At 37.9% G+C, this 17886-nt stretch overlaps 2 protein-coding genes across 6 annotated transcripts in view; one reads left to right on the top strand and one right to left on the bottom strand.

The window, feature by feature from the left end:
• Positions 1-15801, bottom strand: part of Ralyl (RALY RNA binding protein like) — a 677233-nt gene extending 661432 nt beyond the window's left edge. For 2 of the 5 annotated variants that reach the window (XM_029475033.1, XM_029475034.1), the window contains exon 1: positions 13991-14662. In XM_029475033.1, the coding sequence (XP_029330893.1) occupies positions 13991-14042 (52 nt within the window). In that variant the 5' untranslated portion in view covers positions 14043-14662. The other 3 variants (XM_021157482.2, XM_029475035.1, XM_021157480.2) reach the window with 3 other exon arrangements.
• LOC110291022 lies at positions 15041-16989 on the top strand. The gene is made up of 3 exons (XM_021157959.1): positions 15041-15148; positions 15608-16052; positions 16554-16989. Exons 1-3 carry the CDS (start codon positions 15041-15043, stop codon positions 16589-16591), a joined length of 591 nt encoding a protein of 196 aa, XP_021013618.1. The 3' UTR covers positions 16592-16989.
• Positions 16990-17886: the final 897 nt, after the last annotated feature.

Raw genomic sequence — 17886 nt, 5'->3', positions numbered from 1 at the left:
TATATATATATATATATATATATACATACATATATATATAAAAGTTCTGCAAAAAAAAAAAAACAAAAACATTGTGGTATCAATTTAACCTGGAGCTTAAAGAGAGGCTGAACAATTTTTTAGTTAAATGTTTATAGGCTACATAGAGTTTTCAATGCTAACCCAAGCTGAAATACCAAATGCCATCTCATAAAATAGAAAAGAGGTTCAAATGTCAGGTCTGGAATTAGCAGACAAAATATGACTCAATAGCATAAGCCCTGCTGGCTTGATTCTGAAATCATCCTGAATATATGTAAAATTCCTTCTGAAAACATTTTCTGTATTACATATTTACACAGTACTATGGCATTATATAGAACTTAAATAATGTCTAAGACCAATGAACCAGACTTTTCAAACAAGGCCAAATAATGAAGCAAAATCTTTCCTGAGCACTTGCTGGGCTCTAGGCCTATGTGTGAATGCATGAGCAAATGTGTGAATTCAGATAAATTAAAAGTGCACATCAAGGGCTGGAGGGGTCGTTCAGCAGTTAAGAAAACTTAATTCTTTTGTGAAAAATAACCCCAGGTTTCAGTTCCCAACATCACCATGGTGGCTTGTAAGCCTTTATAGCAACCTAGTTCCAGGAATCCAAGGCCTCTCTGACCTCTGTGTGTTCCTGCACACAGATGGCCCACAAACATACACTCAGGCACACATATGTACACATAAAATAAATACAACTTCTAAAACTGAGTACCAGTGTACAATGCTAGTAAATACCACTCCAGGAAATAAGAACAGCACTACCTAGTTTTTTGATGCATGAACCAAATAAAGCCACAGTGAGCCATAATGGTGTGCAAGTATTAAAATCCTCTTGTCTATGAGTATCCAAAGCCTATCTTGCTAAAGTTACTTTAATTTAATATGTGTCAAAGATAATTCAAAGACAGAGAACAACATTACATAATTGGGCCCCAAAGATTGAGAACTACAAATGTAACTGGAAGCTAAGTCACCTAAGTATTAATGTGCTAACAATGCTCAAAAGCAACTGATTCCCAAACGCACACTTACAGACACACTTACCCTCACAAGAGAAGTTGTCCTTCATCCCTCGAAAGGTTAGGCAGTGGGTGCTCAGTGAAGTTTAGCTTAGAATAATGAAACAATTGAATATGACTGGCTGAAATCCAATACCAATATTCTCTTATTAAACTCTTGTTCCATCAAGAGTTTTATTCACAGACACTAAGTCACTCTAATTTCAAAACACAGAATTTATTTAATATTTTACAGACTTAAGGCACTTCATTTTACATATCACCTTTAAGTATTAGTTTGGCTATATTTGCTGCATGGTGGGTCATATTTGTAGTTGAAATTACAAAGACAAATTAATCATCAGAATTAATAGAAAAAAGGTGCAATTTTAACCTTCAATTTTATTTCTACTTAGATATTCAAAATTGTTTCACCTTTCTACACTATGATATTCATTCTCCTACATTACACAGTATCACAAATCTATAATGGTGAAAAACTTAAATTAAAAATTATTGGATAAATGCATTATAGAGCCATGGAGTAAAATGAAAGCAACGTATTTTACAACTCATGTAAAGACTGTACTCACTGTTTGGAAGTTGACAAATCCCATAAGTCAGTGATTGATCAGTATCATCAAAATACCTGTTACCCCATACCCTTTTCAAAAATAGAATTTTAATCCTATCATTTAATACTCACAAACCACAAAAAAAAAAAAATCTCAAAGTCCTTACCAGTGGGGTGGGATGGCTTTAAGAACACAATATATCAACACTATTTTGTTTGAAACTTAATTTTCTTAATTTAAACATGTGTACAATTTTACATGAAAAATGTTTTGTTAAGAAAGAAGCAAAATCAATCCTGTTTTATATGAGCTTTAATTTATCTAAGTTGAAAATTCTTGTATATTTTAAGTGGCAAATGTTGAAACAGCTGCATTTCAATTAAGAAAAAAAGTAATTTATTATAAACTTGCAAATAGTTTAAACTCTTGGCAAAAACCTCTCACAGGTATTGATTTTCAATATTTATGTATCCTCAGAACACTTCACTTAAGGGAAGTTTATAGACAGTACCAAACAAAGCTAAAAGTAAAATTCTCTTTGTAAAATTAATGTAACTTACATTTAAAAAGCTGCCATATACTGGGTCCCCAATGAAGGAGCTAGAGAAAGTACCCAAGGAGCTGAAGGGGTTTGCAACTCATAGGAGAAACAACAATATGAACTAACCAGTATCTCCAGAGCTCCGTGGAACTAAGCCACCAATCAAAGAAACACATGGTGGGAATCATAGCTCTAGCTGCATATGTAGCAGAGGATGGCCTAGTCGGTTATCAGTGGAAGGAGAGGCCCTTTGTCCTGTGAAGGCTCTATGCCTTTAATTTGTTGTTGTTTTCATGTGCCGTGAACAGAGAATTTACCACAATGGTGAAAATATCTGGAAAAGACCTCAAGTGTCTGAGCCCAACAATGAGGACAATCCCTGCTGCACAATCAATGTAAATCAATGCTCCTTATGTATGTGAGTGCACCTGTGTACATGTGATATGTTTGCATGTGTACACAGGCTGTGATGTAAGTATGGAGGGCAGAGAAAAACTCAGGGATTGATATTTTTTTCCTATCTTATTTGATACAGGTCTGCTTTATTGTGTTCTAAAATGTACACTAAGCTAGCTGTACACGTGAGCTACACGGGGATCTTCTGCCTCCACTCCCCATCTTGTGAAGACAGGATCACAGATTCATGCTACTGTGCATGGCTTTACAAAGGTGCGGGGCATTCTCACTCAAGCCATCAAGCTTGTCTCAAGCACTTTACTCTTGGATTCATCTTCCCAGCCTCTGTTGCCATCTCTACTGTCATCATCAGATCTGAAATACAGGCTGTGCAAGTGTCATGTACCCAGCTTCTTTCTTTACTTAGGAGGCTAGATCTCATCATGGAGAAAAAAAAAAACCCTTTGATGGAAACTTTGGAAATGTATTTGAGCAAGACTAAGAAAAACCTCATTTAATGAAAATATAAGATGAAGCAAACAAGGTTGAAGTGGCAAAGAAGGAACAGAGAATGAAAGACTCTAGTTTACTTATGTTTATGGATTTCAGAAAGAGAAAGCATGTTACAATACACAGAATATGCTGTTTCATTTGGGAGTCAAAGGGCACTGGGTCTGTATGTAAATTAAATTATCAAATGTATCATTCTGTTAATATCACAGTGAAAGAATGTCCCTGCAGGATCCTGAACAATTTTCACCAAAACTATTAAGTGCCAGGGAACATGTCCTAAGAGAGAAGACTCTGTGAAGATGTACATTCCTGGCAATAGCATCATCTCTTTAGATGTAGAATCAAATTATGAATGAATTGGTTGAAAAAAGGCGTATTTAGTAAAGTGGTTACCTTGTTTCTAAAGCATAACATCTATCAAGGTAAATTTGATATTTCTTAGTCAACTGACCACACTTCGGGATTACTTCTTAGTACAAAATGTGTTTGAATGGATTTCAATTTATATTCTTAATAAAAAGTGAAAGTTCAAATTGAAACAATCAGAGAGTATTTTAAAAATCAATCTTGGCTATGCTCTGAAAATGAATAAGATGTCAAAAAGAGTTTAAAAATCATGACATAATCCCGAGATTTTTCTAAGACCTGAGCCCTGGACTTTGTGAGAGCCACAGTGGTGCATATGCACATCTAAACCACATGTATCTCTGCCCTTCAAATAGAATATAAAACTGGATTTCAAAGACAGAACAGACGGACAGGGCTGTTTAAAGTAATTGTGTAATGATATACTGATACTTTGGGTTAATTGGGCTAGATAGAACATGGAATTTAGATACATCTGTTTCACCTGACTCATTTGTCATGTCTAGGCCATTTCAGATGTGGAGGCCTTCTCTGTTATAGGTCTTCTCTGTACTGTTGGACTCTGGAACTCATGTCCTGATAGTGTGCTCACTTCATTTCCCCTAACTATTCTTTTACTTCTCTTCATTCTCATCTTAGAATTGTACCACTTTCAAGCCTTGGAACTGTAGCATGTAAGAAACATCAATAAATTCTAAAATAAGAAGATCACAAATGTGATAGACACTGTTCTAAAGTAAAATAAAACAGAATAGATATTCATGCTAGGCTTTCCAATTTAAATAGCTATACAGCATACATAGTAGAGTTAAATTCACAACCATATTAAAAGGGTGAGGAAGTATTTCTTACCTGAACTAGTTTCATTTATTTAATTCCATGTTTAGATTCAGAACTTTAAATTTTGAGTTTTCTAAATATGCTACAAAAAATTCTCTTTAAACCTCAGACTGTGTATTAAAGCATAAAATTTGTGTGAAATAAAGAAAATGATAAATACTGTAATTCTTTACTCTGAATGTCTTTTCATCATAATTCTGTTGCCTTTTGCTTGGCAATTTATTCTTGTTAGTGACTCATAAATATTAATGTTTTATCCTCTTCTTCAGCCCTCTAATGTGCCTCCTGTTCATCACTGTACAGTTGCTGTGTTTCCGACTCTAGAATACCTCCTAAAGGAAACATGAGCCAAGGGGTTGGCTCAAGCAGCAAAATCTGGGTGCTGGGAAAGCCTGGTGGCTGGACTTGATTGCTGGAAAAGGTGGGCAAGATAAGTGAATATAAAGTTTTCCCTGATCTGCATAGGCACTCTATGGAAGGTGCACACATACCTACCTATCTACAGGAAGCACAGGAAGCTGCTGTAGCAGAAAGACACTATACTCCAACTATGTCGTGCTCTTAACAATTTGAAGAACTATGCTGTGGCTCTGTTTAATTATCAGCTTTATGGCCCTTCTCATTACTTCCCAGGTAAGTTCTGAGCTCAGAAAGTGGACTAGACTTTGTTCTGTTACATGTTGCAACTTTTAAAAACAGACTCTCCATAATTATATAGCTTTAGCTATAAAAACAAAACATCCCCTCCTAAATCAAAGCAAAACAAATCAAACAAACAAAAAACTAAGTAAACAGTACATGAGAAATACTTTGACCACATAGAAAAGTATACAGGACTCTCAAAAGCAGGGTCACTTTTAGTCCTAGTGACAACAATGTTCATCCCAAACTGTCTTCTCTCTGTAGAAAGTTCATGTGAGACAACTAATTATGGGAGCATGTAAACTGTTTTAGAGATATGTCACTAACCCACACTTAAATCAAGGCATCTTTTCTCTTCTGGCTTCTGGAGAAACCACTGTAGTGCATATTCGTGCTTTAGAATTAACACATTTTGAGTTCAGATTTTATGATGCAACTTTGTCTTTCTGAGACATTTCACAAGTTACCTATTTGCTCCCCAGTCCTCTCCTAGATCTGGATTAGGATAAAACAGTCAGCAACATGATATCTAAGTGTCTTCTTCCCCTGTGGTTCACACTGTCAGTCAATACATTGACAGGATAGAGATGGAGCAGCAACAGGACAAACAATACCCATTTCTTTTGGAACCAAGACTTGAGACTAAAACTAACGTATGAACCACAGTATTAAATGTGTTAGCAAATATGCTGTGCATTTTCATCTAAATTGTTTTTATGATTTTGGATTTTTGTTTTTATATTGAGTGTATTTAATTGCAGTACACTATATTAGTAGTTCTGATTCCAATAAATGACCTCTATAAGTGACTGACTACATCCTGTGATAAATTTATTTCTGGATTACACAACACCACACAGACGTAAGTAAAATGAACACATATATCGCAGGGCACTGCATTCTTTAATGTAAAGAATAAAAAATAAAACCCCAGAAGTCAAAAATGAAAAAAAACTTGTGTTACAGATTATAAACTAAAGAAATTTTGTTGGTGCTTTATATGCGATGCTTGCTTTCCTTTACATTTTCCTTTTGTTCTATCATGATATTTTTAAAAAATACCTTTTACACTGAGGATCGCAGTAACTCAATATATCATCTATTATCTCTTCTTTAGCTAACTGTAAGCCTCACCACTCCCTAAATAGTGCTCATTGTTATATATATATATATATATATATATATATATATATATATATATATATATTTCATTACAAACCTAGATTAATAAAATTCTCCTCTGAAGCTTCAGCCATTTCATTGAGAACTTTCAATTGTCTAATCTTACCCACCCTGCTCCATTCACCTCAGAGTTGTCCTTGCCACCTTGTCCCATCCAGTCTTGTTAGTGTCATCCCACAGGACTTTGGACACCTGAATAAACCCATGTCTTTATTTCACATGATTCCCCTCAGGGGACCTCACATGCTTACCTGACACCTTTAGTTATAGGCATTTTTGTTGACTACAAGTGCATTTGGCTACGTTCTCAGAGAGGTTCTTGTTAATCTTGACTTAACACTATGCTTTCAAATATCAGAGAAGACAGATTAAGTAACATTGGAACAGGAACACAGAAACTAGAACAGATAAGCATGAGGTTATCATGGACTCTGAACAAGAGTGAAGACCTTTCTCTAGTAACACTAATCCTATACCTTAATTCCATCAAGACAGCTCCTGAGAGCTACGTAGCCCACAATGTGGGCTTTATGTAGATAATGTGTGTAACTATTGCTATCAAGGAACTCTGTCTTTCATAAAGGAGGATAGGTTCATCCAAAAAGGTAAGCCATTTAATAGCTTAGTAACTGTTAGAATTTTGCCTTTTCATATAATTTTATCATAACACTGTGAATTCATATATTTTACTTTATTTGTTGTTTTGTTATTCACTATACTTTTGTTTAATAGAAAAATTAATCCTAATTTGTCACTTGTAATATCCTTCAACCTACTTCATGTTTCCACTGATATAAGTTATTTACCTTTGAGCATTTCTGTTGCTTCCCAGCATGAGACGACATCCTGGGTATCAGACTTTACTAGAACTGGGCTTCTTAGCTGAGGATTGTTCTCCATAGGCATGATACGTTAGGACACGTGTCCAGAATGCTGGAAGCATGTGACCTTTAAGTTTCTTCACTATACATGGATAATAAAAGTATGGCATGTGTCTTTAAAAGCTTCACAGTGCATTGTAATACTTAGAGATTATCCCTTTCTTTGTTTATTTCTTTCTTAGAATAGCAGTACTTGGTTTTGGTTTTTTATTTTGTTTTGTTTTTTCTACATGTAAAAATTACTTTTATATTTTCATGAAATATTTCGCTGCTCTTCCTATGAAGTTCATGTTACATATATAAAATACACACACACACACACACACACACACACACACACAAACACACACACACATTCAATAAAATTTTTGAAATGTACCTCTTTAAGGTGTTACCACTCCATATCCAGTATGATAAATATTTCATTCACTTGTCCAATTCTATTCTCTCTCATTTATTTATGTTTTAAAATTAAGTGATTTTAACCACAGATTTTTAACTTCTTCAGTTCTTGCATTTCTTTGTGCCCATATTTTACTTCTATTGAATACACCCGACCACAGATGCACACACACACACACACACACACACAAACACTTTTCAACAGCATTTAGTTTTCTACATTGTACCATTCCCTTGTGCATTATAATAAAAAAAATGCAGACATTAGCCAAATATATGCCCCTGTCTGTCTACCTCCTCCTAAATGTCTTAATAGGCAGGTTTGTAATATCTGCTTCTACCACTGAATATTCTAATGCCCAGTTGTACATTGGTTATTTCTCCCTATATTAATGCTGGGACTTCAAACTAGTGTGATGTACAAATCTACAAGCAGTCTCTGATCCTCCAGTGTACAAAGATCTCCTTTATATGCCAGCTCAGCTGTTGTTTACTAACACCAATTTCCAAGATACTCAGACTCCAACATCAGGTGGAAGTTTTTAACCCTTATTTCACCATGGCTTTTAAACTACTGACTGTGCACATGAACACTGTATTGTAAAACCACCAAGTCCATTCCTTCTTCATTCACTCTGTCCTCATTCTGCTTTATGTTTCTCATTCCTAAGAATATACACTTTCCGAAGCACCAAGAAAACTCTTCCATAATAGTTTTTCACACATCTGAAACAGCAATTAAACAGAGCATCTTAAAATAACTTTTTGCAGTTGTATGTGTTTTACAGTATTAACAAACAGATAAAGTGAGTTTAAAAATTGTCACATTCAATTAGGTGTAACAGAGAAAATCAAAGATAAAGGTGAGGTTGATGGTGAGATGCTGGCAGACAGAGACAATGCCTGTATTTATAGCCTTGTATTGTGATGTCAGGAATAGCTTGTTTGGTTACCTTGTTCAAAAGCCTCATTTTCCCATTTCATCCCATCAGAGTTTGGAGGAAAGAGATTCATACTGCTGTAGACTTGAACTCAACAGCTGTGATAACATACCCAAGCCCTCCATATTCACACATGCCTAGTAAACAAATACTGAACTTGTTTCACAGGGCTCGACAAAGCAGCTATAGACAAAGAACAGTCTATTTCACCACAGTATCAGATGAAAATGTATGATAGCTCAACAATTTACCTGTATTTGTCTGTGCTTAAAGAGTCTTGCACAAATGTGTTTTAACACAATCCTTTAGTTCGATTCTTTAGTAATTCTCCATGTGATACTTAGTGTTATTACCAGCTTAAGTTCTCCCAAATGACAGATACACGGTAATGAAAACTTGCCAAACTATAGTCTCTGTAATGTATTAAGAGTTAACACATAGAAGGTATTTTATAGTAGGAAAAGCAATGCAACTCAAAATGTCATCTACATACAATGCACATGTATGCAACCAGTGTGACATCATTCAGACTTCCCACATATTCCTTCACCCTTCACTAGCGCTAGGAACTCTGGAAGTCTATCTCTCAATGTTAGTTTTCTTCAACATGTAAAACAGGGATGCACTTCCTACTCGGTAGGGGAACAAGTAGATGGTCAGTCATGTCCCCTCTGGGTAGCCTTCTTAGTGACTGTAGGTGCTATAGCACCGGGTGGAGCAAATTGTCATGAATTAGTCAATTTTGAACACTGTACACAGCAGTAGTATCCAATCAGCCAAAGTGAAACCACCAGTATTATGATGCCACATCTGTTATGGAGATAGTCTGATTGGAGTTACTGTAAATACAGCCCAAGACTCCTGCCTAGTGGGGTCCCAGGTCCCAGTGGAAAGCCTCTTCTGTTGTTTATTAAATGGACATGATATTCCTGTCAAATTCCCTTACTGATAACTTTTACTGATGCATTTTTACTCATGATAGCAATCCTATCATATTTAGTCAAAGTTCTTGGTAGTGGTGGTGTTGGTGGCTTTTTGTTTGTTTGCCCCAGTGGCCAGTAGTGACTTCGGAATGTCATAACTGGTCAAAGCACAAAGAATAAATGGCTGTCAGTGGTCATCGGTAAATAACACATCCATAAGTCCTTCTGAGAATAGGGAACATCGCAGAAGGGCAGCTAGAAGTAAGAGTTGAAGGAAGGGAAATCTGCAGTAACACTGACTTCCAGCTATAACATGGCTACAGACTTTAACTCATCAGCTGTGATTACATGCCGAAGCTCTCTACACATGTTTGGGACTATCTACACTCTGTCTTGCAAGGGTTCCTCATGTGTTAATGGGATGGATAGAAACTTTCTCTATTGCTAAGTCAGTGGTAAGGTGTCTACATTCTTGTAAATAAGCTATTATTGTGTACCTATTAACAGCCTGATGAGCTTCATTGGGACACACACACATACACACCACACACACACACACACAGAAGAGGAAGGAGTTTAACAAAAGGAGGGGAGAAAAGAATTGGGCTAATACCATTGAAATATATTATGTACATGTATGAAACTATCATAATGTGTATTATTAATATTTGTATTATTAATATAAGCTAATGTATTTAAAAAATAAATTTTAGTTCTCTTCTATTTCGTTGTCTTTGACATTGAATAAGAAATGAATAGCCTTTCTCTAACCCTGACTAACAAAATTTCTAGACTACCCAGAAATATGTTGTGGATATATATAAAATATATAATACATAATATATAACATTAACATACAAAATATGACATATAATATATATCATGTAGTTATCAAAATGCATATACACATCTTATCTACATTCACACAGTATATATAACTACAATTAATTTCCAGTGTGAAATTGAGGAAAAAAATCAACTACTTCACTCCAAACAAAAATAATATTAACTGGTGAGTTTAATTATATTTTACCAAAAAATATAACCTCTTTATTTTTTTACTATTATAACCGTGCTTGGTGAGGCACCCATTGCCCATTTCAGGAAGTCAGGAGAGTGTTTCCATGTCATTTATAATTTCCCTCTCAACAAAGATTTAAACATGGTAAGAGAAATAAATCTCCAGGTGTGGCGTCTCCAAGGACATGCCAGAGGACATCTATCCTCCACAAAGTTCTGCCGCTTCTATCTCTGTTCTAGTAACAGAGAACAAAAAGGAAATTAGCCTGAGTACGTATCAGAAACACAGGAAGACAGTTCAGTGCAGATAAAGATTTCTAAGTTCCTGAAATAACTAGAAAGTACAAAGTCAATTTTCTTAAATACAAATTTAGTGCTTAGCATAAGTCTAACAAAACAAAGACAAAACATTCACCAATATTGTGTATCTAAAAAAAGTTGACAATAACTGAATTAAATCTATTTCTTACGCAAATAAAATTTTGGAATAAGTGGGAGTCTGTGGTTCAGGTGTTCAGGCCCAGGTGCGGAATCTGTGACTAGGTACAGAAGTAGTGCTGCACCACCTGCCCCAAGATTCTGCTCAGTGATTATTTTTGTTGTGTTTGTGATACAATGAAACCAAATGTTTCACTGGCCTTCCTGGGAAAGATTATATTATTGATGTCAAGTACTAAAAAACATATTAAATCAAAGAACCATGATAAAGTATGAAAATCTAAAAACATTCTGTATAGTAAACTGGCAAACAACTGATTAAAAAATAAGATGTTAATAACAGTTATGGGCAATCAGTGAAGACATTTTGTAAACTCAACTCTTGCTTACTTTCTAGAGCCCATAATCAATGGGAAGAAAGTGATCATCAGGTTGCCACAGGATAGCTTGTGCTTCTTCATGATCATGCAATAATAGTCATAACCAACCACAGGGTTAAACAAACACATTTTGAGATACGGTTAATTCTTGCTCCAAAATAAACTCCAGAAATCCTTATTGTATAAATAATTCTAAATATCCATTCCACTTGTATTCTACCTCCATAACATCCTTTAGAAGACTTCAAGTCTTGTTTGATTTGATGCTCTACCTAATGACTTACAATATCAGTTATCAAAGACCATACCTCACTCAGTGGAAACCTCTCAAACACAAGGACACCATACCTTTTACCCTCTTATTCAAAACACAACTGTTTTCCTTAAGAAATTCTTATTCAGAGGCTAGAGAAATGGCCCAGAGGTAAAAACATCATCTGTTCTTCCACAGGACCAAGGTTCAATTCTCAGCACCCATGTGGTCATTTACAAAAGTCTCTAACTCCAGTTCTAGGGGAGCTGACACCTGCTACTGGCCTCCATGGGCACCAGACAGTCACACAATGAACAGACACAAATGCAGCCAAAGTGTATGCAAAATACAACAAATTATTTTTTTAAAGTATGTTTTATTAGACTGAGAAAATACAAGTTTATGATAGTTAAAATTATTCTTGTTTTTATTTTATATTGTTTTTTCAATTAAAATATGAAATTTATATTTAAATATTCTGTTTGAATAACTAGGCTTTCATAAAAATTACATCACTTTCCAGCATAGTAACACACCATCTGTAGTTAAATATATTACTGAGTATATCTAGAGTATTTAAAACTTTTTCACCTCGTGTATCACACCAATATCATCTAGGTAAGTTAACACAATCTCAGGGGCCAAAAAAAAAAAAAAAAAAAGAACCAAAAACTGACCAAGTTTATTAAAAACTATGTTGAGGACGAAAACTTATTTTAAATATATTTGGATAAACCACACATACAAGACAAAACAAAATAAGATTTTGTTTCTCTGCAATGTTTGCAGTTAAAAGAAACTACAAATTCACTAATCCAGTATTTTTAATACTGCTTAGAGTTTATATTACAGAGAAACATTCTAGAAAATTTAATAAGTAGTTTTACCTTTGTGAAAACTTCACCACAACTTTTTTAAAAAGCAGAGTTTAGTTTTTGTAGTTCAACAGCCTGTTATTCCCTGTCCTTTTAACTGGCAAACTGAATTCATTCTCTAAAAACCTAGTACAAAATAACCAGTGGATGATCAAGTTGATGAGAAGTCTATTGGGAAGCTGGGTCAATAAATAAAGCATGCATTTTCCCATAAGAAACCAGTAGGCGGTGCCAACTCTAGTATGTTACCTTCCACAGTTTTAAACCCCCAAACTTCATAAGAGGCGATCAGTGTTGGGAGCTGCACTGTTCCTGGCTCAGTTAGTGGAGGCATGGATTAGAATGACTTAGAAATCACAGATAGAAATGTAAAATAAATGTTTGATATAATGAACAGTCAACATTAAGTAAATGAAGCATACAGACACAAAAGTCATGGTCTCTATGTAGAGGATCCCACTGGAAACTTCCTTCTCTTCAGATGACTTCTCTCTGATTTCAGTCTCATGTGGAAACAACATAGAACTGCAAATTAGTTGGCCAATCTCAGGAGACCATATGCTGTGATTGGGACAAACCAGCATGCTAATGGACAGCCAGGGATGCTCACACATGTTATTTCTTTCTCCCTTGCTCTCTTTTGTTTTGTTTTGATTTTCAAAGGACTAAAAGTTTTGTTATCATATGACTGATTAAAAGTATTATCCATGCACATCATTTTAAATGAGCATTTCTATATATATCAAACAAAGAACATGGTATATTATAAATGAGTTTGATAAGTATTTTTGTTTGCTCTCTGATCCATATGAAAATCCATATTTGAGCTATGAGCTCACAGTACAAAATAAGAAATTTTATATTTTTGTTTAGAGTTATAAGCTTCAATTTTAGAACTATGCACTTCAAGCAATAGACTGGTGTTTAGAGAGAGTAAAACGATCTTCTCACTCAAAAATGCAATGAGACTTCTTAATGAGAAGTTGTCTGGCTATAAAAGAATGAATGAATGAACAATCTCATATGTATGCAACTTGCAAGAATTTTAGAGTTATATAGGTGTGGCACAGGCAAAATGCATATTGCATTGCAAGACTTCCCTCAGAGTCTTTCCTCCTTATTTCACTGCAAAGCATAATACACAAACACCAAACTTTTCATGTCACAAGCTGCACACATAGAAATTCAATAAAACATTCAGTTGGAAGCCTATAGGATAAGTTATTCATTCTTTTGCTATAGGTCCTTGTTTTCCAAAGTTTAGTTTTTAAATTTTTTTAAGATAACCTAGAAGAAAACTTAATAAGGCAAAAACAATATAATTCATTTATTTTACCATAACCCAAACAGTGTATGTGAGAAATTTAGCAGTGAACTAACTCATTTAAGGTTGGAAAAGAAAATGAAAGGTTCGGAATCCATCTACTCAAATAGTTGTAGTCCCTCTCCAGAGGTTAAGATTTAGTCTATGTCTTCCCTATACTTATTTGGGAACTAAATTCTCCCACAGATTCTGTTACTGTGAAAAGTAGAGAAAAAAAAAATTTTTTTTTAATTGCCAGCCAGTGCATCTCTGAAAAGTACTGCTGGGTTTATGGAGACATGCAACAGGGCACTCAAACACTATAGATGACATTTCAACCCTCAGTACTTCAGCACTACATCAGTGGCCACCTTCAATGGCCCTTTGCCCTACTCAATCGTCGGCCTGGGGTAGGGGGCACCTATACAATCAGTATCTGGTGGTTAAAAAAGAAACAGTCTATTTTTAAAGAAAGGATAATTTTGTACCTTGTAGGCGTCGTCCCATTAAACCTAAGTATGCACCAGTACAAGTGACCATTCCCTCTCCTTGGAAGACACCAGCAAGGGTTTAAAAGCAAAGCGACGCCGCCAGGAAAGCATGAGGGAGACAACACGGAAGACGTGAAGCTGCCGGAGCTAGCGGAGGCGGTTGGGAAGAACCCACTGCGCTGCTTCCGCGGGTCGCAGAGGCGAGAGAGCAGCGCTCAGGGACTGCTGCCATCCTAGACACCTCGAGCTCCGGCTGCCTGACCAGCCGCCAGCCTCCGGGCGGCAGCGGTCCCCGCCCCTTCACCCTCCATCTCCCGCGCCCGGAGGACCGGATCACCGCACAGTCAGCGCCCCGCGGGGCCCTAGGCTTCCGGCGCTGCGGGTGGCTAACGCCAACTTGCTGGACCGCCCGCTGTGCTCTGGTTTCCCCTGCAGCCACCCAAACCTAGGCGCCACCAGGGGACAGGGTGTTCGCATCTTCAAAACCATCGCGGCCCAGAGAGCACTTTTGTTCTGGCTTCCGGCGCGTCTTTCCCTATTGCGGGCTCGGACACAGCCCAGAACCGGCGCGCACACGCGCACACACCCTCGCACACGCACACACGCGCGCACACAGACTTCTTGGCCAGCGTTGCCATCACACACCCGGGGTACGCCACCGAGGGGGCCAAGTACCTGCTCTCTGCGAGCTGTTGTGCTGTTCACTTCATCCTCCGTTGACAAGGAAACCAAACCGCACTTCATTTTTTTTTTTTCCAGAAAAACCTTCCACTGCCATGGTTTGAAAATTGATTTACGGGGAGGGGAGAAGGAGGAACAAGGGATAATATAGATATCAGGATATCTATCATAAAATTATCTCGGGTTTTTTAAATAAAAAAGTCAAATGTGCAAAAGTAATAGTTAATGTAAAGGAGGAAAAAAGCAATTGCTTAAAAATAACCCCTTTAACTAGCTGCAAGAAAAGTTTCATGTTATCAACTGATATCAAAAACAGGAGGGGAAAAAACGAAATATTTCTCACAGGCTTCCAAAAAGGTCATAAAAATGCAAAATGAATGTCTTTGCTCAGTGGTGCGAATCGAATTGCAAGGCGACAAACTTGTGAACACTGCTGGAAAATCCCACCTACACAAAAATGCAATCGGAAAAAGAGTACGTAAAAAAAGAGTTAGAAACATGCTTTCTTATCTTTACAAAGGGAAAAAAAATAGGCACCATACTTCACAACGCTTTTTCCATAAAACCAGTTGCACATTTTGCTGGACTTGGGAGCCGCTCACAGAGAGCACCGCTGCCGCGGACTCCCAGACACAGCGCCTTGTCTAGAGAACCATCGCATGCTAGGAAAACTTGATTGAGGAAAAGGCTTAAGACTATGCTCGTCAGCTTTCCCAAATACAAACAATAATCAAAGAAGTGGGAAGAAAAAAAAGAAGAAGAAGAAGAAAAAAACAAAAAACAAAAACAAAAAAAAGGAAAAAAAAAAGAATAGGACAAGAATGCCACTGAGAAGGTACTCACCGAGCGGGAGTAAAATGTTGGAATAAAAATGAGATTTAGGAAAATACAGTATGGCGGTGGAAGAAGGAATGAAGCGCGTTTTTTTCTCAGTCTCTGCCTCGGGCACTGACACGTGACACGGAGCCAGGCGGACTTGCAGGCAGCGGGGCCACCGCGGCTGCTGGGCGACCTCGGAGCCCTCGAAGCCCTCTGAGCCGCTCGGGCGGGCGCGGCGGTGAGAGCCCGGCGAGGCGGCCTCCTCGGCGAGCCCGGACTAGCAGGTGCCGCTCACGCTGGGCTGAGCGCACGCACACGCACACGCAGACGGGCAGGGCGCGGGCTAGCGGGGACCGCGCGGGGCGGGCCGGAGGCGCGCAGCTGCCGCCGCCACCGCCTCCGCCGCTGCTGGTACTGCCGCTGGTGCTGATGCTGCGGGCGCTCCGCCAAAGAAGAACAGCTCAGGGATGCTCAGCGGAGGCATCAGAGGGCACACAACTTGCTGCCCACTGCAAAGTTGCCGCTTGCCACTTCCTTATTATTCGGTTTTCATCTCCAGGTAGTTTCCTGCAGAGAGCTCTTGTCCCTCTCCCCAAGTTTCACTCTTAAAGCTCGGTTTAACTCAATCATTTTATTCATTTGATCTTGGGGCTCCTATTTATTCTAGATTGCTTTGCCCATGTCACTTCCTCCCCCAGGTCCGTTTTCCACCTTGTGGTTCTCTGAGAACCTGGATTCGTGCAGTGCGTTTTGGGGGGGTTGGGGGGGGACGGGGGGCGTTGTCACTGCAAAGCCAACGTTAATCCTTTTCTGGCTGTCTTGGGGTGTTCCCCCATTCAAAAGATTTTTAAAAATCTTTTATTTGGAAAAATCCCATCCCAGATTTTCGTTTGCTTGTTGCATGATGCTGGGCGGGGTTGTGAACGTGGATAATTTATTCTTTCCCGGGCCAGGCATTGTTTGTTTTGTCTGCTTGAGCACCAGCTTTGACCTGTCTGGAAGGCTCTGTAGTCCAAGCTCCAGGCAGGGTCCTTCTCACTCTTGCAAGTTGTTTTCTCAGGCTGCAAGTCCAAGGAGAGGATCGAGGCAGACAAGTGAGTCCATTGTGTGAGTGTTTGCCCGGCAGCAGGCACCTGGCGACGGTCGAGAGGGGGAGATGTGCGCCACTCACTAGAAGGCTGCCAAAGATCAGCTACAAGCCAGGCGGCTGAGCAGTGCTTTGGAAGGTGGAAGAAACAAGGAGTTCACCAAGCATCTGCTGAGGGATGCCTGTCCCTGGAACAAAGATGCCATCAGCCAATCACTGACAGCTTTGGGATTCTTCTACTGCTGCCTGTTGCAGAATCAGCTTTCTGGGCTCTGCAATGAATTAATTTTTCTTCATCTTTCATAAACTATTCTATCAAACCTGTTTCTCTGTATTGCTTTGAATGTGGTTTGCACAAAATTAGTTGCAAACGTCTGTATTATAAAATAAATACAGTTTGTTGTCTCTCATGTTGCTAGTCTGATCTTTATGCCACTCTTTCCATCGTCCCCGTTGAAAATAAAATATCTGCTTTGGATGGAGTCTAACCTGGATAGTTTCAACATTTAAGTATGCATTCAGCACGGAGAGCTCCAAAAGCAAATGCTTCTACAACATTCTTGACAAAATTCATTGATCAAATGAAGTACTAAGCCCCAATTTAAATAAGAGATACTTAAAATAGCCCTGAAAAATCATTAAATATGTGTCTTGGAAAATTGCCAACTAAACTCCCTTATTTCACACACTTCCCAGATAGGATGTGAAATACTGATAGAGACAGATGGGTGCATCAAAGTGCAGTCCAGAACACCAGGAGCCTTAAGTTCTGTTGAGAAGCTACTGACTTTTCCTCTGGATAACTCAGAGAAAATGTGGATTGTGCTAAGATCTTGTTGATCTTCATTTTTGTTTTATTTTGATATTTAATAGATCCCTTCAAATATGGCCCTTTTCTTCCATGTCTCATGAATTATGCTACTTAAACCTGAGTTTATTACATTTTCCATAAGAATATCCAGATCAAAATACACTAAAGAGAAGTCAGTTCCAATGAACATCTTTTCCCATAATTTACAGAGGTATTGGACTGTGAGCAACTTCACTTTAAGAATGAGTTTTGGAGCTTCATAGCAGGCCAGGCAATGTCTGGGTTTAGAGAGTTATTCAAGAAGAACTTTGAAAAACAAGCTGTTTAGAATTGCACTGCAGTAATGGCCACCAGCCAATCACAGTGATTGTCAGTCTTTTATTATTCAATAAAATGACTCCCCTTTATGTTTAATGCAGCTCTGCTGAGGAAAAGCAAGCCATCAATATCCTCCTTGCATTTCTTCCATTACTTACATAATTGCAGCCCAGTGCT

This window comes from Mus caroli, chromosome 3 (assembly GCF_900094665.2).
Source record: "Mus caroli chromosome 3, CAROLI_EIJ_v1.1, whole genome shotgun sequence".
NCBI lineage: Eukaryota > Metazoa > Chordata > Mammalia > Rodentia > Muridae > Mus > Mus caroli.
The sequence above is the reverse complement of the archived record's forward strand: the minus strand, read 5'-3'. Positions and strand labels throughout refer to the sequence as shown.